This window comes from Narcine bancroftii, chromosome 5 (assembly GCF_036971445.1).
Source record: "Narcine bancroftii isolate sNarBan1 chromosome 5, sNarBan1.hap1, whole genome shotgun sequence".
NCBI classification, from domain to species: Eukaryota; Metazoa; Chordata; class Chondrichthyes; order Torpediniformes; family Narcinidae; genus Narcine; species Narcine bancroftii.
Genome location: NC_091473.1, coordinates 28,620,915 through 28,644,221, shown reverse-complemented (window position 1 = coordinate 28,644,221; position 23,307 = coordinate 28,620,915). Strand labels below are relative to the sequence as shown.

General features: G+C 42.7%; 1 protein-coding gene across 7 annotated transcripts in view; it reads right to left on the bottom strand.

The window, feature by feature from the left end:
- Positions 1 to 23,307, bottom strand: part of shq1 (SHQ1, H/ACA ribonucleoprotein assembly factor) — a 147,635-nt gene that overhangs the window by 69,623 nt on the left and 54,705 nt on the right. For all 7 annotated transcript variants that reach the window (XM_069937027.1, XM_069937024.1, XM_069937025.1 and 4 more), the window contains 2 exons: positions 5,379 to 5,533; positions 4,462 to 4,515 (listed from right to left, as the gene is read on the bottom strand). In XM_069937027.1, coding sequence (XP_069793128.1) covers positions 4,462 to 4,515; positions 5,379 to 5,533 — 209 coding nt within the window. The remainder of the gene's footprint in view (positions 1 to 4,461; positions 4,516 to 5,378; positions 5,534 to 23,307) is intronic.

The window sequence follows — 23,307 nt, the reverse complement described above, 5'->3', positions numbered from 1 at the left end:
AACCAAATTTATGGTTAAATCGATGCAGAAAATGCAACTTTTGGATATATGGAGGAGACAACACCTAAAGGAGAAGGAATACTCATATTATTCGGGTAGACATAAAACATACTCAAGGATAGACCTGTTCCTGTTGTCAGCCCACATCCAAGGGAGAGTTAGGAAAACGGAATATAAAGCTAGATTGTTATCGGATCACTCACCCCTGTTATTAGCAATAGAGCTGAAGGACATCCCACCGAGAACGTATAGATGGAGATTAAACTCCATGCTACTTAAAAGACAGGATTTTAGAGAATTCATTGAGCGACAAATTAAAATGTACGGAATCAGTGAAAGATAAATTTATACTATGGGGTGCAATGAAAGCGTTCATCAGAGGGCAGATAATAACTTATGTAACTAAGATGAAGAAAGACAACAATCGGAAAATAGAACAGCTGGAAAGGGAAATAGCAAGTACAGAAAAAGAATTAGCAATAAGGGAAGATACAACAAAAAGAATAGAATTGGCAGACAAAAAAATAAAATATGAAACACTACAAACATACAAGGTGGAGAAGAACATAATGAAGACAAAACAGAAGTATTATGAGCTAGGAGAAAAAACGCACAATACTAACCTGGCAGCTTAAGACAGAACAAACTAAAAGAATGGTATTGGCATCAAGGAAAAAGGACAAACAAATTACATATAACCCAACGGAGATCAATGAAAACTTCAAGGAATTCTACGAGCAACTATATCGAACTGAGAACGAAGGGAAAGAAGACAAAATACATGAGTTTCTAGCTAAAATTGAACTACCGAAATTGCAAGAAGAGGAGCAAAATAAATTAATAAAATCATTTGAAATAGAGGAAATACAGGATATATTAAAAAAAAACTACCGAACAATAAAATGCCGGGAGAGGATAGACTCCCAATAGAATTCTATAAAACATTTAAAGACTTATTAATTCCTGGAAGTAATGAACCAGATTGAAGAAACACAAAACATGCCAGATTCATGCAAAACAGCAATAATTACAGTAATACCAAAGACGGGGAAAGATCCACTAACACCAGCATCGTATAGACCAATATCTCTACTTAACACAGATTATAATAGCTAAACTATTAGCAAACAGATTGGCCGACTGTGTACCAAAAATGATAAAACTAGATCAAACTGGATTTATTAAGAAAAGACGAACAACGGACAATATCTGTAAGTTCATTAACTTAATCCATGCAGTACAAGGAAACAAGACGCCAACAGTGGCAGTTGCCTTAGACGCAGAGAAAGCCTTTGACAGAGTAAAATGGAATTATTTATTCAAAGTACTAAAGAGGTTCAACCTACCAGAGAAATATATTAATTAGATTAAAGCATTATATAAGGGACCATTGGCGAAGGTGACAGTAAATGGATATATATCAAGCCAATTTAAATTAAGCAGATGAACTAGGCAGGGATGTCCACTATCTCCCACACTGTTCGTGTTAGCTATAGAACCACTGGCTGAACTGATAAGAACAGAAAATAAAATAAGAGGGATAAAAATAAAAGAGAAGAAATATAAAATCAATTTGCAGATGACGTCATAGTATACTTAACAGAACCAGAAATATAAATAAAAGAATTACATAAGAAATTGAAGGAATGTGGAGAAGTATCGGGTACAAGATCAACACAAACAAAAATGAAGCAGTGCCAATGAATGCAGATTTCACAAAGTTTAAGAAAGAATCACCATTTAGATGGCAAACACAAGCAATTAGATACTTAGGTATTCAACTAGATAATAATCTAGGCCATCTATACAAACTAAATTATCAGCCATTAATGAAGAAATTACAAGACGACTTAGAACATTAGAAAGACTTACCACTAACACTGATAGGAAGGGTAAATTGCATTAAAATGAATCTCTTCCCAAGGATACAATACCTATTCCAATCATTACCAATTCACCTAACAGAGAAATTCTTCAAGAAGCTAAAGAAAATAATAAAAAAATTCTTATGGAAAGGGGGGAAACCTAGGATAGAGCTAGATAAATTAACAGAATGGTACAAACAAGGAGGCTCACAGCTACCAAACTTTAAGAATTATTATAGAGCAGCACAATTAAGATACCCATCAGATTTTTATCAAACAAGGGAAAAATCAGATTGGACCAAATTAGAGCTTGATAAAATAGGGGAGAAGGTACCTGAACATTAACTATATAAGTGGGATGAAAAGCTGGTGCAACATAGGAATTCACCAGTACTGCGCCATCTGCTCAACATTTGGAAGAAGATTCACGTAGAAAGGAATAAAACAAATTATCAAGTACCAAAATTAATATTGATGCAAAATCAACTAATCTCTTTCACAATAGATAACATTTCCTTTAGAGAATGGGAGAGAAAAGGGATCAAAAGAATAGAAAATTGTTTTTTGGGAAATAAATTATTATCTTTTGAACAAATTGGTATAACTCACGGTACAATGTTTGCATACCATCAACTGAAAATCTACTTGAAGGACAATTGGGAAGCAGGCTGAGGTTACCAGAAGGAAGCAATTTTGAATATGTGATTACAGACACAATGATAATTAAAATATTTAAAACAAACATGTACATCAAACTGCATGAAAAAGAGAACGAGGAAACAAGCTGTAAACCCAAACAAAAATGGGAACAAGATCTAAACATAAAGAATGAAACTTGGGAAAAGTTATGCTCCGGAACTATTAGAAATACAATAAACACGAGGTTACACATGATACAATATAATTGGTTACACAGACTATACACCATGCCCCAAAAGTTAAATAAATGGGACCCAACAGTATCAGACAGATGTTTTCGCTGTAAGAAGGAAACGGGAACAACAGTACATGCAATTTGGGCATGTGAGAAAGTGGAAAAGTTTTGGGAAGATCTAAACCAGGTATTAAATAAAATCACAAAAAGCAACATATCAAAAAATCCAGAGATCTTTCTTCTAAGTAAAGAACTTGGACTCGATTTGGATGGAGCACAAAAAAGATTTACTATGATAGCCTTAGCTGTAGCAAAAAAATGTATTATGTCAATCTGGAAATTAGAAGATAGCCTGAGAATACAGCAATGGTACATAGAAATGAATAAATGTATTCCATTTGAAAAAATAACATATAATTTCAGAAATAACATCACAGTATTCTAACAAATTTGGGAACCGTACATGGAACACAACAGAGAAGTCCTACCGCGGACCTCCACCACCTAAAATGACAGAAGAAGAAGACGAAATGAACTGACCCAATATGTAAAAGTAGAAGAATCAAATTTCTTGTTTATTTTCATTGTGTGATGACATTGTTTAATGGGTTTAATGTATCATATATGTTGAATGTTGAGTGGGTGGGGGGGGGGTGAAGGAGGGAGGGAAGGGAGGGGGAAAAGGGGAGAAAATGACACTGTGTATATTCAAGAGGGAAATGTTTGTGTGTATTTTGGTCAGTATGGTTCATAGTGTGAAAAATAATTTTTTTTTTAAATTGCTCTGAAGAAGTCTCCTGCAACAGACTTATACAGTTCAATCTGCAATGTGAGGCTCCTGGTTCTTAATCAACAACTAAAGTGGCATTTGGCATCTGTCACTTACATTGATCAACACTTTGTAGAATTCATTTATGACCTTGTGGGTACTATTATAGAGTTAATGTTGTGAAGAAATATTAAGGCTGAACAGACCTTTGGCTGATGTGTATTCAGAGCCGTTGTCATACCCACACTCCTGTTCGGCTCCGAATCATGGGTCCTCTACCGGCACCACCTACGGCTCCTAGAACGCTTCCACCAGCGTTGTCTCCGCTCCATCCTCAACATCCATTGGAGCGCTTACATCCCTAACGTCGAAGTACTCGAGATGGCAGAGGTCGACAGCATCGAGTCCACGCTGCTGAAGATCCAGCTGCGCTGGATGGGTCACGTCTCCAGAATGGAGGACCATCGCCTTCCCAAGATCGTGTTATATGGCGAGCTCTCCACTGGCCACCGTGACAGAGGTGCACCAAAGAAAAGGTACAAGGACTGCCTAAAGAAATCTCTTGGTGCCTGCCACATTGACCACCGCCAGTGGGCTGATAACGCCTCAAACCGTGCATCTTGGCGCCTCACAGTTTGGCGGGCAGCAACCTCCTTTGAAGAAGACCGCAGAGCCCACCTCACTGACAAAAGGCAAAGGAGGAAAAACCCAACACCCAACCCCAACCAACCAATTTTCCCCTGCAACCGCTGCAATCGTGTCTGCCTGTCCCGCATCGGACTTGTCAGCCACAAACGAGCCTGCAGCTGACGTGGACTTTTTACCCCCTCCATAAATCTTCATCCGCGAAGCCAAGCCAAAGAAGAAGAAAGAAGATTATTACCAAGATTGCCTGATTTGCCCAAATCAATATAAAAGGCAACACAAATGGCATTGCAAGATAATTTACTTACTTCAAGCCAACAAAGTGTTCCACTCAGTTTCCAGATGTTCCATGAGGATTCACTCTGAAAAAGAAAGCAGTTAAGAACAAAATAGTTCACTTGAAGCCTTCACCAACAAGCATTAGGCTGTGAAGTTAAACTGATTGAATAGTAACTAGCAGAGAATACCGAGGTCTGGTTTGCAAGATGGGATGAAGTGGGAGGGAAAATGTTATAAGTAAATTAACAACCAGTTCAGTGCATGTATGAAACCCAGGATTATAGAAGAATGTTAAGAGTCTGATAATATAGTATACCACACTTCAGAACTCCTGCCAGTTCAGCATCTGGCTCATTCATTAGTCAGTGAGCTGGGGATGCAGACAATGGGCCGGGCGTGTGGCCACATTGGAATCAGGACTGGGAACACAGAGGGTCAAGAACTCGGGTAGGTTTGCAAATAGATTGATAGAAGAACCATACTGTTCTTCTCTGACTTGTTAGGTATCCATGTACATGAACCACAGAATCAAGTACATTTGTGATTCAGCACAAACACCCCACCAATCACAAAGCACTTCAAATTAGTTCTGGTCAAAGTAATAATTCAGATTGTGCATGTCACTTGGAGTTTGGAATTGAAAGTCATTGGTAAAGAATGAACGTATTTAGCAATTTGATATTCTGAAAAAAAAACTTGTGAGAAGAAGCAAGTTTACAAAAATAAAAAGGGAAATGTTATTGTAAACCTGCAAAGAATTTAAACTGCAGCTGGTACATAAATGAATTGGTTGATCTTGACCTTACAATATTGAATATCAACTGCAAGTATCAAAGATCAGAATAAAGAAAATCACACTCCATCAGTGACATTCTTCACGATAACAAGCTCAAATTTTTCCATATCTTTTAAAAAAGCCAATTGTTTGAATGAAGAGGTGACTTACATTTCTTTCACCTTCAGTACTCCGGACCTCATACGCATATGCAAGGAGTATGTCAACCAGGCTGGTGGAAATAATTTGGCAGGAACTTTTCTCTAGCAGGTAACTTTTGTTGGTGAATTTCTGCAGCTGTTCCTTTTCATCCTCAGAAAATTTGACTGAAAACAAAAATTAGATTCATTCCAAAAATGAAAGGATTTGAGAAAGCATTTCTTTCAAGCAACCTTTCGAAACAAATATGGTCATTGATGTTAAAATTATTGAGAAATTGCTTTATTGCATTTGGACTTTATGAAGTTGCTGGAAGTCTGTGGAAGTGAGGCAAATAAGCAGTTAGATGCGTACTTACCTTCATCGGGGTGGTGCCAGCCGCCGCAGTTGAAGTCAGTGATGTGATGTGTGGAGGTAATAGCATGCATGCGCGGGTGTGTTAAGCACGGTATACGGGTGATGAATCTCAGATGCAGGAGGAGAGAGTGATCACCCGTGTGGCAGTGAGCCAAAAGGCTCTTTCAGGTAGCCTGAACACTCCATTGTAAAGCCGCATATTCTCCCCCCCAGGCGGCTAAAGACATACTCACCGAAATGCTCTGAAAGCGCCTCTGAGATGCTGACACCAACCCTCCTCAGGGAGGGATAATCGGCGGAGTGCTGGGCTCCGCTGAGGAACCTAAATGTGCAGCTGCTGTAAGCTGCTGCCTGGGGGCGGGCTGATGACTCTATCAGCTGCCCCCCCCCCCCCTCATTGCCTGACACCCTGCCATTCTGGGGAGGGGAAATCGGCGAGGGCCGTTGGGGCAGGGGAGTGTCGGGCAGGGGCAGGCAGCGGGGGATGTCGGCGGGCGGCCGATGCAGGCTGTCAGAGTCTGGCTGGCCACTCCTGCGGCTCAAAATGCAGCATATTAATGGCAGTCTTCCCTACCCATCATCCTCCACACAGCTGGAACCATGTGGGAAACACAGAGCTGTTCCACCTGCATGGGGGATGATGGTTGGGGAAGACAGCCATTGCTATGTTACATATTTATGATGGGTGGCTCTGCGGCACCAATCGCCCCACCTCCATCAGATCTGGAGGCGCTCAGAGGTGCCTCTGGATATGAATAGGCCCTTTCAGGTGGGCCTGGCAATGCTGCAAGCAGCCTTTTAGGACTGTCACCTGAAAGGTGAGTCTGCAGGTTAAGATCCGCTCCTCCGCCACCCACCAGGCAGAGGGTCCACCTGAAAGGGCCTAAGGAGAAGGTCAGAGGAGTATAGCTGAGTGGTGCTTGGGGAGTTGAAGAATGCAATATTGTGTCTAGTGAATAATAAAGAAAGTCAACTACATGGGGTGCTGCAAGAAATAAGTGAGTCTATTCTTTGATTGTTAGCTGTAGTGACTCCATGAGTTCACAGTACTTTCTGATTTAAAATGGATAGTGAGGAGGATAAACCCCTTAAAGAAGAAGTTTTGGAGGTCAAACTACAAATTACCCCCCACTTTTTTTATTTATTATTAATGCACCAGCATGGTTCATGATCCTTAAAGCACATTTCTCTGCCCTCAGTTTGACAAGTCAGAAGATGAAGATGATTTACTTGTGGAGCGCCTTCCAGAGCAGATTGCCTGTGAAATGGAGGATATCTTAGAAGATCTGGATGGTAACCTCCCATAAGAAATGCTTAAGGTGACAATTCTGCTGCATACTCAGTCATGTAGGGAAACTAGCATTGCCCAATTACCAGCTGACAGCAGGCAAGGGCGATAGGCAACCGTCACAGATGTTGAGGAGGTGGCACAGGCTAGCTGGAACAAATCCTATCAAAGGTGATTTTTGGAAACAGAGCTTCCTTCAGTGTTTACCTCGTCATGTTCTTTTTCTTCACTTTTTTCCTTCTTTTCTGGAGAGGGCTGGTATTCTCCTACTGGCCACTACTCCATCATGTGACTCCTCTGCCTCGTCATGATCAAGGGCATTGGTGATTGTCTTTCGAACATCCTTCCACGATCACTTGGCGATTCATGCTGACCTTGTAATGTCCACAACCTCTGTATTGAAGTTAGGCTTGGCTTCTTCCCCTAGTCAACAGGACCAAATGGAACTGGAACACATGCTTATTGTGCCTTGCAAAAGGCCAGCACCCTTCTCAGTCGAAGGCAGCACCAGCACCCTTCTCAGTCGAAGATAACTAAGTTGGAGCAGCAATGGCAGCACTGACCTCGCAGGTTCAGTCTTTGGGCACGAAATAGAATTCCTTCCTTCCAGTTAGAATCGTGGTGGTTGAGGAGATGGGTGGCATATTTGTTGGAAGCATCAGAGATTTGGTACTGCTGCCTGGTCCTATCAGCCACTTTGCAATGTCTACAGATGGCAGCCAGGAAATAACCAGTCCTGGCAATCGAGGCAACTGCTGCCCATGGGCACGTCAACCACCATCTATTCCTCAAAGACCATCTCTCAGGTGTTCAATTTCTTGTCGATTCTGGTATAGAGATTTCAGTTGTCCATCCAACCATGGAGGAATGAAGGCACCCCAATATGTCATACATTCTTTCAGTCACAAATGATTCTCATCTTAAAATATATGGTCAGAGAACACTGATGTTGGATTTCGATCTCAATAAATCTTTTTGGTGGGTTTTTACATTCATAAACATGGCAAATTCTATTTTTGGAGCAGATTTCTTGTCACATTTTTCTTTGTTGGTGGATTTGAAAAATCGCTGCATCGTGGACTGCAGCTCTTATATGCAAGCGAGATGCTTCTGTCATCTTTTCAATGTCGTCAGCCGTTTGACAAGCTTTCAACCTGGCTCCTGCCCTTTCCGAGCGTTGCTCAAGTGTTTTCCTTGCCTTGTGACCCCATTGTGTCATCACACAGATGTTAAATGTAAGTAACCCACCATATAGAGACTCAGGATCCTCTGATGGTAAGAGGCTTGTAGATTACCTCCGGACCGTCTTAAAATAAATAACATACATAACATACATAACAATTACAGCACGGAAACAGGCCATTAGGCCCTTCTAGTCCGCACCGAACCAAACACCCCTTTCTAGTCCCACCTCCCTGCACAATGTCCATAACCCTCCATCTTCTTCTCATCCATATACCTGTCCAACCTTTTCTTAAATAATACAATTGACTCCGCCGCCACTATTTCTCCCGGAAGATGATTCCACACAGATACCACTCTCTGAGTAAAGAAGTTCCCCCTCATGTTACCTCTAAACCTCTGCCCCTTAATTCTTAACTCATGTCCTCTTGTTTTAATCTTTCCTCCTCTTAAATCAGAGAATCAGATTTCAATCATATGCAAGAGGTGGGCAGAGTCCACAGATCTGATAGCTGCTGGGCTTCACCATTGCATATTGTTCCAAAAAAAATTCATGGGGATTGGTGGCCTTGTGGTGATAATTGGACCCTGAATAATTCTATTGTGCCTGACTGATACAACACCCCAATTTACAAGACATTCCAGCAAACCTCCATGGCAAATACCTATTTTTGAAAACAGATCTAGTACTTGCTTACTATCCGATTCCAGTTGAGCCTTCTGATGTCGTGAAGGTGGCAGTAATTATTCCCTTTCGTTTCTGCGAATGTCATTCAGTCTACAGAATGCAGCTCAGACATTCTAGCGGAGTTATTATCAGAGCCGATGCGTTTCAAAACAGCTTCTATCTAAAAGCATTCACACAGGACACTGACATTGAAATGCTACAGGTCCCGTCTCCTTTTGCTCTGGGATGCTGGCTTGCTTATGTAAAAGGTCGCACTGACCTGGCATTTCTGGATCAGTGAAAAACCCCAGCTGCCTTTAAAGTTGGATCATTCACACACCAATTAAGTGTTTTTTTTTGTGTAAAAAGGCCTCCAGTAAATCGGTTTTTGGTGCTGCTGATCTTATATTTTTGAGACATAGAGTTATGCAATGTGGTATTTTCCCCAAAGAATGTAAAGTGTGAGAGATTCAAGAACTTCCAACACCCATAACATTTGGCCAATTGCATCATTTTGTAAGCATGATGAATTTTTATTGCCAATTCCAGCCAAATGCTGCAGCATCTATTGCCCCTTACTGAACTACAAAAAGGATCTGATAAGTCAGTGTCCAAAAGATCATCAACTTTGGAAGATGATGCTGTGTGTACTTTCAACAATGTGAACACTGCACTTGTGAATGCCATGATGTTTGTATATCAAAATCCCAACGCCTTGCTCTCTCTTACCACAGATGCATCTGTGGGAGCAGCGTTAGAATGAGTCCGTGGGCAATTGAAACCACCATTTTTTTCCCCCCAGAAGCAGTCACCGGCTCAGGCAAAGATTCGTACATTTGCTCGAGAACTCTTGGTCATCTATCATGCAGTGAAATATTTCTGCTTTTTATTGGAAGGTTATCCTTTTAACATTTATTCAGACCACCAACCTCTTACGCATACTGTAAGTACAAGCACACATCTCTACTCATCCAGAAAGATTTGGCACTTGGACTTCATCCTACTCTATAATTTTCAGCAGACATACAGCATATCTGATGAAAAGTGAATGCTGTGGCCAATACCCTTTGATACCTTACATACAACTACTGCCATGGCTCGTGCACGGCACACCGATCCTCATCTCATCTGGTTTTGCAGGATCAAGTCTGGTCTCCTTCTGCAAGATGTGATCCTGGATGAATTGGGTGAAAAGTTAGTCTGTGATTTTTTTCCACAGGAAGACCTACGCCTTTTGTGCCAGTGGCTATGAAGCGGGAGATTTTTGAATTTCTTCACAATTTATCACATCCTTGTAGAAGATCATCAAACTAGTTATGGAACGTTTTACCTGGCCTCATGTTAAACAGGATGTTGGATTATGGGCAAGGACATGCTTGCCTTGTCAATGCTCTGAAGTCTCCAGACACACAAAATCCAACCTGGGCAATTTTGTTGTTCCAGACTCCCTTTCAGCACGTGCACCTAGACTTGGTAGGCCGCTTCCGCCATCTGCTCATGTGTGAAGTCCAAACTACCGGGTGGCAGAAGGCCATGCCTATCATTGACATCTTTGTAGAAATGGTCCCCAGGATTTTCATGGATCATTGGATTCCATCTTTCGGTGTTCTGATCACTATTACAACGATTTGAGGGTCTCAGTTCGAGGCAGCATTGTTCCAAGCTCTCACTAATCTTCTGGGCACTACCCATGTTTGCACTACAGCTTGCCATCCGCAGCATTAAGAAGAAAGAGCTTAATGGTGCGGAAAGGGACTGGTATTCCAAGGAAGACAGCCAATAGTGATGACAGAAGAATTCTCATTATAATGAAGAAAAATCCCCAAATGGATGTCCAAGAAATCAGAAAAATTCTTCAGGAGTGGATGTGCCAATGACTACTGTACTCAGAAGACTTCATGAACATAAATACTGAGGCCGCACAGCAAGATTCAAACAATGGCGAAGATGGGATGCTTTGGATCTTGGGCATTTCCTTTACACTTCCATGCTTTGCTCTTGCCATCGCTCTGATACAGGTTAATCTTGGTCTCATCTGTCCACAAGACCTTTTCCAGAACTCTGCTGGCTGTTTTAAATATTTCTTGGGAAACTGTCAGCTGGCCATCCTTTCTGTGGCTAACTAGTGGTTTGCATCTTGCTGAGTAGCTTCTGTATTTCTGTTCATGAATTCTGAGGACAGCAGTCATTGACATATCCACACCTGCCTCCTAAAGAGTGTTCCTGATCTGTCACACGTGTTTTGGGGATTTTTCTTCATTGTGATGAGAATTCTTCTGTAATCAGCAGTGGAGGTCTTCCTTGGAATACCTGTCCCTTAGTGATTACTGAGCTCACCAGTACACTCTTTCTTCTTAATGATATTTCAAACATCAGAAACAGTTGAATTGGTCATGGGGAACAAGGACATGGCAGACCAATTAAATAACTACTTTAGTTCAGTCTTCACTAGGGAAAATATGAATAATCTTCAGGAAATAATAGGGGACCATGGGGCTAATGTGGCAGAAGGACTGGGGAAAATAAGTGTAAGTTATGAGGTTGTGTTGGATAAATTAAAGGGATTAAAGGCAGACAAGTCCCCAGGGCCAGATGGTTTGCATCCCAGAGTGATAAAGGAAGTAGCCCATGAAATAATGGATGCATTGTTGATAATTTTTCAAAACTCTAGATTCTGGAGTAGTTCCTGAGGACTGGAGGGTGGCTAATGTAACTCCACTTTTTAAAAAGGATGGGAAAGAGAAATCAAGGAATTATAGACCGGTTAGCTTGACATCGGTAGTGGGGAAAATGTTAGTCAGTTATTAAAGATGTGATTGCGGCACATCTGGAAAGTGGTGAATTCATTGGTCAAAGCCAGCATGGTTTTATGAAGGGAAAATCGTGTCTGACTAATCTTATTGAATTTTTTGAGGATGTAACTAGTAGAGTAGATAGGGGAGAACTAGTAGATGTGGTTTACCTGGATTTTCAGAAGGCTTTTGATAAGGTCCCACACAGGAGATTACTATACAAACTTAAGGTACATGGTATAAGGGATATGGTATTGAGGTGGATAAAGAATTGCTTGACAGATAGGAAGCAAAGAGTAGGAATAAACAGGTACTTTTCAGAATGGCAGTCAGTTACTAGTGGGGTACCACAAGGCTCAGTGCTGGGACCTCAGTTATTTACGATATATATTAATGATTTAGATGAGGAAATAGAAAACAGCATGTCCAAGTTTGCAGACGACACGAAGCTGAGTGGCATTGAAAGCTGTGTCGAGGCTGTTAAGAGTGTGCAGGGTGACTTGGACAGGTTGGGTGAATGGGCAAATGCATGGCAGATGCAATATCATGTGGATAAGTGTGTGGTTAAAAAAGGGAGGGCTGAGTACTATCTTAATGGTATGCAATTAGGAAAAGGGGAGATGCAAAGAGACCTGGGTGTTGCTGTGCATCAGTCATTAAAAGTGGGCAGGAAGGTGCAGCAAGCAGTAAAAAATGCGAATGGTATGTTGACGTTCATATCAAGAGGATTCGAGTTCAGGAGCAGAGAGGTATTGATGCAGTTGTATAGGGCCTTGGTGAGACCTCACCTGGAGTATTGTGTTCAGTTTTGGTCTCCTTATCTGAAGAAGGACATTATTGCCATGGAGAGAGTGCAGAAAAGGTTTACCCGATTGATACCAGGGATGGCGGGACTTGCATATGAAGAAAGGCTAAAATGACTGGGCTTGTACTCGCTGGAGTTTAGATAATTAAGAGGAGATTTAATAGAAATGTTCAAAATTCTTAAGGGATTTGACAGGCTAGATGCAGGAAGATTGTTCCCAATGTTGAGCAAGTCTAGAACCAGGGGTCACAATTTAAGGATAAAGGGGAAGTCCTTTAGGACTGAGATGAGGAAGATTTTTTTCACTCAGAGGGTGGTGAATTTATGGAATTCTCTGCCACAGGAAGTGATTGAGGCCAGTTTCATAGCTATATATAAGAGAGAGTTAGATTTAGTACTTGTGACTAGGAGGATCAGGGGGTATGGAGAGAGAGAGCTGGAACAGGGTACTGAGTGGATGATTAGCCATGATCAAAACGAATGGCAGTGTAGGCTTGAAGGGCCAAATGGCCTACTCCTACACCTATTTTCTATGTTTCTAAACAGTTGATTTTGGTGATTCTAAAGTTTAGGCAATGTCTCGTCCTGCTTTATTCTTGTTTTTCAGCCTTCATTGGCACAACTCTGGTCATAATGTAGAAAAATGGCAATTACAAATTCCGAAGGTGATCAAAAGCTTCAAAGCAAGCTTAGCTCTCTTTTACCAGTACCAATGAAGCAATTAAACAATACCAAAGTACTCAGTTACATGCGTGAACCCAAATGTCCCCAACATTATGGTGCTCTGAAATGGGGGAACTTTGTATAAAATGTGCTGCAATTTCGACAGGGTCAAACCAAAATATATACAAATAACCTTGAATAAAATCTGGAATGAGCATTTTAATTACATGTGAATTATTTGATCATAATTTTAAAATTGTGGAGCATAGGGGGAAATAAAGGAAAAAAAGTATCTTTGTCCCAAACATTATTGAGGCCACTGTATATATACTACATAATTTTTCTGTATGTGTAATATGTCTCGTTGTATGTTTTCATGCTTTTGCTGTTTCAAATCGGACACACAAAACTCAAAACGGTCAACCAGTTTACCTATCTCGGCTGCATCATTTCATCGGATGCAAGGATCGACAATGAGATAGACAACAGACTCGTCAAGGCAAATAGCGCCTTTGGAAGACTACACAAGAGAGTCTGGAAAAACAACCAACTGAAAATCCTCACAAAGATTAGCATATACAGAGCCGTTGTCATACCCACACTCCTGTTCAGTTCCGAATCATGGGTCCTCTACCGACATCACCTACGGCTCCTAGAACGCTTCCACCAGCGTTGTCTCCGCTCCATCCTCAACATTTATTGGAGCGACTTCATCCCTAACATTGACGTACTCGAGATGGCAGAGGCCGACAGCATCGAATCCACGCTGCTGAAGATCAAACTGCGCTGGGTAGGTCATGTCTCCAGAATGGAGGACCATCGCCTTCCCAAGATCGTGTTATATGGTGAGCTCTCCACTGGCCACCGTGACAGAGGTGCACCAAAGAAAAGGTACAAGGACTGCCTAAAGAAATCTCTTTGTTCCTGCCACATTGACCACCGCCACTGGGCAGTGGGCTGATATCGCCTCAAACCATGCATCTTGGCGCCTCACAGTTCGGCGGGCAGCAACCTCCTTTGAAGAAGACCGCAGAGCCCACCTCACTGACAAAAGACAAAGGAGGAAAAACCCAACACCCAACCAACCAATTTTCCACTGCAACCGTGTCTGCCTGTCCCGCATCGGACTTGTCAGCCACAAACGAGCCTGCAGCTGACGTGGACATTTACCCCTCCATAAATCTTCATCTGCGAAGCCAAGCCAAAGAGAGAAAAGAGACTTGTACAAATGGAATGATAATAAACTTAAATAAAAATAAAACCTTGAAAAAGGAACCTCGATCTGCAAGCTTATTACTAGCTGCTTTCAGGTGAAGTCACCTGGAGAATGCGGCTCCGGAGCGGCTGTGGGTATCTCCAAAGGGACGTTCAGGTGACAGCGCTGAAGGCAGTTTCTGCCACCTGAAAGGTCCGAAGCGGGGAGAGGTGACGTGGAGCAAATGTTGGCTCCTGAGTCAGGGCAGGGGCAGCCGCCTGACACCTCACCTCCCCACTGCCGACAGCCCCCTCCTCACTGCCTGATAGTCCCACGCCACCCCTGACTTGGAGGGAGAGGGGTAAGTGGAGAGAGAGCATCATCAGCCCACCCCTAAACAGCCGCTTAGTGCGGCTGTACATTCAGATTGATCAGCGGAGGGCTGCGCTGCGGAGATTATCCCTCTCAGAGAGGGGTTGGAATATGCAGCTCGGAGACCACCTCTTCACATTCAGAAAGGTAGGTGGTTATGCATTTTGGCGGAGTTTCTCTGCCTTTACATCCCGACTTTTGGGCTATCTGAAATGGCCTATTCTTAGATAACATCACAATGACTGAACTCTGTAATAATCAAGGTTTTCACACCTCTGAGCTCAATTACTTATCCCGGGGCACGGGATTTTAATCAGGAATCAATGCCTCTAAAGCAGCAAAATAATGTGACTCTAACACTCGTTGATCTTTGTTTCAAGCTGGTTGCTTCCTTCACCAGTTATTGTGTCAATCCTATTTGCTAGTTCAAAATCATTTGAAGAATTCAACCATTCAATCAGAACAAGTTATTCAAGGGTTAATCATACAATTATTTACCTCAATGGAGACTGTGCCTAACTCACATAAAATTCGATCAACTTCAAATCCTTACCTCTCATAAAGCCTGGTGTAACATTGAAGCACTAATTACTCACAGCTGTGATGCAATTATCACCCAGAGCTGCAGGTATAATTTTTGCAGGTGGATGTGATGAATGTAAAATGGAATCAGTTTTGTCAGGAAAGGGCCTTTGTTAGTGCAATGTTCAACTCTTCCATTATTACAGTTACACAGGGCATTGTGGATATTGTGGCTCTCGCTGGTGGAGCCCATGAGGTCAATTGTGAAGCACTGTTGAAAAGGGCCATCTCTGTGGAAGTACTTCAGACTCTGAATACAGATTCCCTTACCACAATGTTTCTTTTGTTGCCACTCCTTGTGCTTGATGCAGATAACAAATGTCAAACAACAGTCACCAATGTCAAATTGATTTGATTTCCTGGGCTGTGAAGAGACTCTTGGTCTCATGACTAGAAGGTACCCGGAGCTACTTTGATGAAATTGACCATCAGATTAACCACAAATGTGCGGCATTCTGTGATTGGAAACCCCACCACTCCTCATAAGAAAAGAAACAGCTCTAAAGGCTCTAAACACAAAACATGTCACCTCCAACAACAAATGGTGTTCGTAAAGATGTTCACACATACAAATTCTATGTGCTATGAAGGCCACTCAAGGCTGAAAGAAAAAAACATGCAGCCACTTCACTGAAAGCCAAGAGAACGATAGAACATTACAGCACAGAAACAACCCTCTTTGGCCTTCCTAATCTGTGCTGAACCATCTTTTTTGCCTAGACCCATTAACCCAGTTCATAGCCCTCCAGACTTCTCCCATCCATGTACCTGTCCAAATTCTTCTTAAATGTTAAAATTGAGCCCACATTCACCACCTCAGTTGGCAGTTCTTCCACACTCCCACCACTTTCTTTGTGAAGTTCCCCCTCATATTTCCCCTAGACTTTTCCCTTTTCGGCCTTAACCATTGTCCTCTGGTTTGTATCTCATCTCTTTCTTTGGCTTGGCTTCGCGGACGAAGATTTATGGAGGGGGTAAAAAGTCCACGTCAGCTGCAGGCTCGTTTGTGGCTGACAAGTCCGATGGGGGACAGGCAGACACGGTTGCAGCGGTTGCAGGGGAAAATTGGTTGGTTGGGGTTGGGTGTTGGATTTTTCCTCCTTTGCCTTTTGTCAGTGAGGTGGGCTCTGCGGTCTTCTTCAAAGGAGGTTGCTGCCCGCCAAACTGTGAGGCGCCAAGATGCACGGTTTGAGGCGTTATCAGCCCACTGGCGGTGGTCAATGTGGCAGGCACCAAGAGATTTCTTTAGGCAGTCCTTGTACCTTTTCTTTGGTGCACCTCTGTCACGGTGGCCAGTGGAGAGCTCGCCATATAACACGATCTACCCTCAGTGGAAAAAGCCTATCTACATTTATTTGGCCTATCCCCTCATCATTTTAAATACCACTGTCAAATGTCCCCTCATTCTTCTACACTCCAGGGAATAAAGTCCTAACCTGTTTAACCTTTCCCTGTAACTCAGTTTCAGAAGCCTGGACCACATCCCAGTAAATCTCTCTGCGCTGTTTCTATCTTAGTGATATTTTTTTCCTGTGAAAAACACATTCAAATGCTGGTGAAATTCAGCAAGTCAAGCAGTGCCTTTACATAGCAAAGATAAAGATACATCACCAACATTTGAGGCTTGAACCCTTCATCAAGGTGTGGGGGAACATGAGAGATGTCTGAACAAAAGGGGGAAGGAGGGAGGGGGATGGTGAGGGTGGGAGATGATAGGTGGAGGGGGAGAGGAAGGAGCACAGGAAGCGGGGGAGGAGTCTAGGCTAGGTGGAGAGAGAAACCAAGTAAGAACTGGAATAACTAGTTAAAGGGGGTGGGTAAAGCTGATCAGTGCAAGGACTGCCTAAAGAAATCTCTTGGTGCCTGCCACATTGACCACCGCCAGAGGGATGATATCGCCTCAAACCGTGCATCTTGGCGCCTCACAGTTTGGCGGGCAGCAACCTCCTTTGAAGAAGACCGCAGAGCCCACCTCACTGACAAAAGGCAAAGGAGGAAAAACCCAACACCCAACCCCAACCAACCAATTTTCCCCTGCAACCGTGTCTGCCTGTCCCGCATTGGACTTGTCAGCCACAAACGAGCCTGCAGCTGACGTGGACATTTACCCCCTCCATAAATCTTCGTCCGCGAAGCCAAGCCAAAGAAGAAGGAAATGCAGTGAACTCAATGTTCATGCCCTGGGGTTGGAGGATGCCTAGATGAAAAATGATGAGCTGTCCCTCCAATCTGCAGGTGGTCAGGGTGGGGTAGTGTGAGCTTGAGAGTGTGACTAAGAATTTAAATTGTTGGCTACGAGGAGGTCTAGATTCCTCCCCTCTTTTATTTAGACATCTCTCATGTTCCCCTACACCTTGATGAAGGGCTCAAGCCTGAAAAGTTAGTGATGTTTCTTTACCTTTGCTACATGAAGGCACTGTTTGACCTGCTGAGTTTCTCCAGCATTTGTGTGTTTTTTTTCACTTTAACCACAGTGTCAACAGAATCCTGTGCTTTACCCCTCATCTTTCCTATGGTTAGGTGACCAAAACTGCACACAACACTCCAAATTTGGCTTCACCAATGTCTTGTACAACTTTACCATAACATCCCAAATCAATACTTTGATTTATGAAGGTCAACATGCCAAAAGCTCTCTTTACAACCCTATCCACCTGTGAAAAGACTTTCAGGGAATTATGTATCTGTATTCCCAGGTCCCTCTGTTCTATTGCACTCCTCAGTGCCATACCATTCACCATGTATATCCTTTCTTGGTTTGTCCTTCCAGAATGCACAGATGTCTGCATTAAATTCCATCTACCATTTTTTAGCCCATTTTCCAAGCTGGTCCAGGTCCCTCTGCAAGCTTTGAAACCTTTTTCGCTGTCCACATTACGCTTCTTCAGGTGCATTCTCCGCCAAGAATGCGCCTGCATAAGTGGAAGCGGCCCTTTGAATTGCCAATCAGGTGGCAGTGCTAAAAGTGCAGCACTGGCCACCTGAAGGGACAGCTGCACCGGATGCGCCTCTGAGCGCACTCCAGCTCCTGTCCCTTCAGCTGTCAGGTTTGGGATGGCTGGCTGTCAGAGCTGCGACAACTGGCGCAGGCTATCAGCGAGGGGATGTCCCATGCAGGACGGCTCCAGCAGGACGTCCCCACACTGTGGGGCGGCCAGCGCAGACTGTCAATATGGGGACATCCCGCCCACAGCCCACACCGCAGTTTGGAGACTGACATCAGGCTGTTGGGAGAGAACGGGCCTGCGCGATCAGTGTGGGGACGTCCCGCGCTGGCAACCCGAGTAACTTGGAAAATGGATGTGCAGCTCAGTGACTTCCCAACTTTGTTCAGTTATGAATATAGTACAATGCCAGCTTCCACAAGCTGAATCAGACTTTGCTCACTTTCCAAAGCATGTTGGAATTGATGACACAGCCCCCACTGTCTAAATCAGCCATTCTCAGTCGGGGACACTGCCCCACCCCCACCCCCGCACTCCTGGGGCCATAGCACATTTAAGGGGAGGTACAGACTGAAATCATAAAATATATTTTATTGGGTTTTTTTGTGCAGTCGATAGGAGAGAAGTGGAGAAGAAACCAACTAAATTTGGCTGCTTCACAGGGAAGAAGGGCCATGAACTTTGAGCAGAAAAAAAGATTGAAAATGCCTGTGCAACTGAGTAGTTGGAATTTCCAAGGATTGAAGTGGTCATATTTCTCTCCTCCTCCAACACAGGATTACAGATTAACATTAGAGAAACTGAAAACCTTGATGCCATCCCACATTTTTCTTTGAAAGGAATTGTTCAAGGAAGGCCTTGGCTGTCTCATTAGAAAGCTATCAAATAACCCACAAAGCCATTGAAAAATTATGTCTGCTGGTGTTCATTTTTAAACAACTGTACAACTGATGTTTGTGTGACTTTACTCTGTTAAAGTACACAGTCTCATTTGTGCAAAGGATAACAGGGGATTTGGACAAGGGTTGTATTTGTTTAAGGAAATAAAAAATACTTTTAGTTTTCTGTTTCTTCAAAAACACAATCAAAACTTTGGCAGCTGTTTCAAACATGTAGATTATTTCAAAAGATCAAGCCACAAAAATAATGCAAAGAAAAACTTTTCTAAGTTAAGACTTTATTCCATGGTGAGAAAAACCTCCACGTTTATTGGCTTGGAAACCTACATCTGCTTCAAGTCATAATGTATACAAGTTTGCAAAGAAACACAGTTCTGGCTTTAAACTGAGCCAATTTTCCCAAACATTCTTCTTTTTTGGCATCCTCTTGGAATTGAGAACAATATGTTTCCATTCCAGTTATACAAATTCTGAGGTGGCTAATGAAAAAGATGTGGGAACTGTATTCATCAATCTCAAACTCAACATTTCACCAAGAATTCTTCAACTTTGCCACAAATCAACCAATTCAGGACAAAATGAGGAGCAACTGTGGGGACATTTTAATCACTCTCTGACCAGGCTTTTGGTTCAATGGTCCTGTAACACCCTGGTAGGCATGGCATCAGATTTTGCCTGACCACACTTCTGAACCTCCTTGTGGTGTTCTGTGTGTTAAAAGGTGGTATATAAATCCAAGTTGTGCTCCACCACTCACTCCCAAGAACCAAGCTCCATAGAACCAAGAAACTACAGAATTATTTTAAATTTAGACATACAGCACAGAAACAGGTCCTTTCAGCCCTCGAGCCCAATTACACCAATTGACCTGCAACCCAGTACATTTTGAAAGATGGGAGGAAACCGGAGCCCCCAGAGAATGGGAAGAACATACAAACTCCTAACACCAGATTTGAACCTGGTCACTGGTGCTGTAACAGCATTGCACTAACTGCACAGTTAGCTGGAGGAGTGGTGCTGTATTAATGAAAAGCCATTTAGGGATCCTTGCATTGAAGACTACTTTGCATGATGAACACTCTGGTTATAAAATAACATGCCCCAATTCTCTATCTGGTTTCTGTACTTCATATTTAAGAATTCAAAATTCACAACTTGAAAAAGTTGCATGAGCAGTTGGATTTATTGAATTTATATTAAGACCCTCATTCCCACACTAATAAACTACCAAATTCAGCCTGAGATCATGGTGAACAGAAATAATAGCAACCAGCACATTCCTGAGTTTCTAACATTATGTGAGGCTTCTCATAATTTCAGTTCTGTTCTAAATTTGTCAGAATAATTTCATATTGTCGACTGCATTGTTGTGCTGGAGAATGGAAAAGTATAAATCATTGACTAAAATGTATTAATTGGGAATAGTTTAAACTCAACTCTGCAATTAAATGCCATTGACTGTCCAGACTTGCACATGACAAACAGCCCAGCAAATGAGATACTGGAGAGCTGACAGTCTGATGAATTTCAAGAGGATACCAATCAACCTATCTTCTAAAAATAAATGCATTTATTATACATGAAGTACAATTTTTTGCAAATAACTACGTCAGGAGTAGCTACCACATTTCTGCATGCAAAAGCTGATGAAATGAAACTATTACCAACTATTTTATAGTGAGCTGAAAACCACCATCAATATCGTGGCAACTTCCAATAAGCTGCTGTTACTGGAAGACTTTAATGTTAGGGTTGGCAAGGAGTCCACTGTGTGGCCTTGTTTGATCGTACGCCAAGGGATTGGCAACAATGACGGTAATGGTCTAGTGCTTCTCTCGATATGCACAGAATTCATGGATGCATTATTAACACTGTTCAGATTGCCAAACAAGCTCAAATGCACATGGATGCATCCATGATCTAAAAGATGGCATCTCATTGACTATGTCATCACCCAAGAACGAGACATCTCTGACGTTCGTATCACTAGAGTTAAGCGTGGAGCTGAGCGCCCAACTGATTATCAAATGGAGTGGTCGGATTTAGGTTTATCGATCAAACCACCACACAGACAGATTGCTGCCAAACCATCTAAAAAGCTGAACACCACCAAAATGAAACACCTTGAATCCCCTGAAATCGTCCATGGAAACTGCACTCGGCAGACTGGTTGAGAATTCATCGGACAATATTACTGAGCACTGGAAGGATTTCAGAGAAACTGTCTACAGCACTGCCCAGGACACCTTGGGGAAAGTCAAGCACAAACTTTAGGACTGGATTGATGAGAACAATCAATGGCAGTTCCACACCAAGCTGTTCTTCGACAACCTCACTCAAGTTCCAAAAATGCGTGCCTTTTTGTGTGCAAAAAATCAACTTCGCAGAAGCAGCTCCAAGCAAAAAAAGACCAGTGGATGGTGAACAAAGCAAAGGAGTTACAAGACTTTGCCGACTGTAATAATTCAAGAAACTTCTATGAAGCAATCAAGGTTGTGAATGGATCATCAAAGCAAGGTACCTCATAACTCCTGAGCAGAGAAGTCAGAGCACATGAAAAGATGGCAGGAACACTTCTATGAACTGTTGAATAGATCAGGAACCATTACCGATGAAGCACTGGGTAGAGCACACCTTCGATCATATTGTTTGAGCTAGATGCTCCACCTACTTTTCACAAAGTCATCAAAGCCAGTCAAACAGCTAAAACCCAACAAAACCCCAGGGCCTGACAGTATTACAGCTTAGATCTACCAGTATGGTGGTAATGCACTGACATCATGCCTGCACCAGTTGTTCCCAAAATTGTGGGGAGCTACCACAAGACTTCAAAGACACATCAATCATGACCATTTACAAGAACAAAGGAGAGATTGCAACAATTATCGTGTCATCTCTTTTCTGTCAGTTGCAGGGAAAATGCCTCATGAAGATCATCCTTAGACATTTGGTCTCCAAAATCAATGACAACATCCTTCCAGAAAGCCAGTGTGTTTTCAAACAGGCTCTAGTAGAGTGGGTATGATTTTCCCACTGAGGCAGCTCCAAGAGAAATGTGTTGAGCAGCAGAGAAGTCTCTTTGGCACATTTGTTGATCTAACCAAAGCGTTTGATGCTGTTGGTAGAGATGGCCCATGGAAGCTCTTACCAAAATTCAGTTGAACCCTCATACCTAACAAACATCATCGATCAGCTCCATGAGGTATGGGAGGCCGCATCAACATGTGTGGTGAGTTGTCAGTCCTATTTCCCATCAGCAACGACGTAAAACAGGGCTGTGTTTTGGCTCCTACACTGGACTATTATTTGCTGCTGTTCTTCAGGATGCCACATCAGCCTGAAGCTAGGGGGCCTCCTACAAATGAAGGCTGATGACAGGCTCCTCAACTTCATAAGACAGAGCAAAAACAAAAGTCAATGACATTGTGGCACTCAAGCGAAAGTTTGCTGATGACTGTGCACTAGTTGCCCACTCTCAAAGATTTACAGGAGCTCACCAGTCACTTTGCCAGTGCTGCAAAGAGCTACCAACTAGCCTCTGGCTCAAGCTACAAAGAACCAACTATCCTCTTTGATGACACTCATCTTAATGCTGCCAACAAGTTTTGCTACCTTGGCAGCCCAATAACATCCTCAGCTTCTCTAGATGTAGAGATTGAGTCAAGAACTAGAAAGGTCTGATTTGCCTTTGGTCAGCTGAAAGATCAGGTTTGGTCACAGAAGATCAGGTTGGCCACCAAGGGAAAGGTATACAAGGCCATTGTCATATCAGTCTTGTTATATGATGTAAAACGTCATGCCCATAGCAGAGTTACTAATGTCAGCTTGACCAACTGCAGCAGCGCCACCTACATTCTTTGATGAAGATCACCTTGGTGAGAGAAGGTCTCCAAAATGGAGGTCCTTTCTTGAGCCAAAATGCCAGCAGTTTCAACCTTGATGCTGTCACCCCAACTCTGCTGGTCTGGACATGTTGTCAGAATGCCTGATGGAAGACTGCCCAAGGGCATCTTGTACGGCCAACTGTCCAGTGGTACCCAAAAATGAGGAGGCCAGTGACTATGGTACAAGGATGTTCTACACAGGAGCCTCCATAACGCTGACATTGCCCCATCAATATGGGAGGATCTGGCTCAAAAATCGCTCACAGTGGAAGGACGCCATCAGAAAAGATGTGGACGTTGCTGAGTAAAA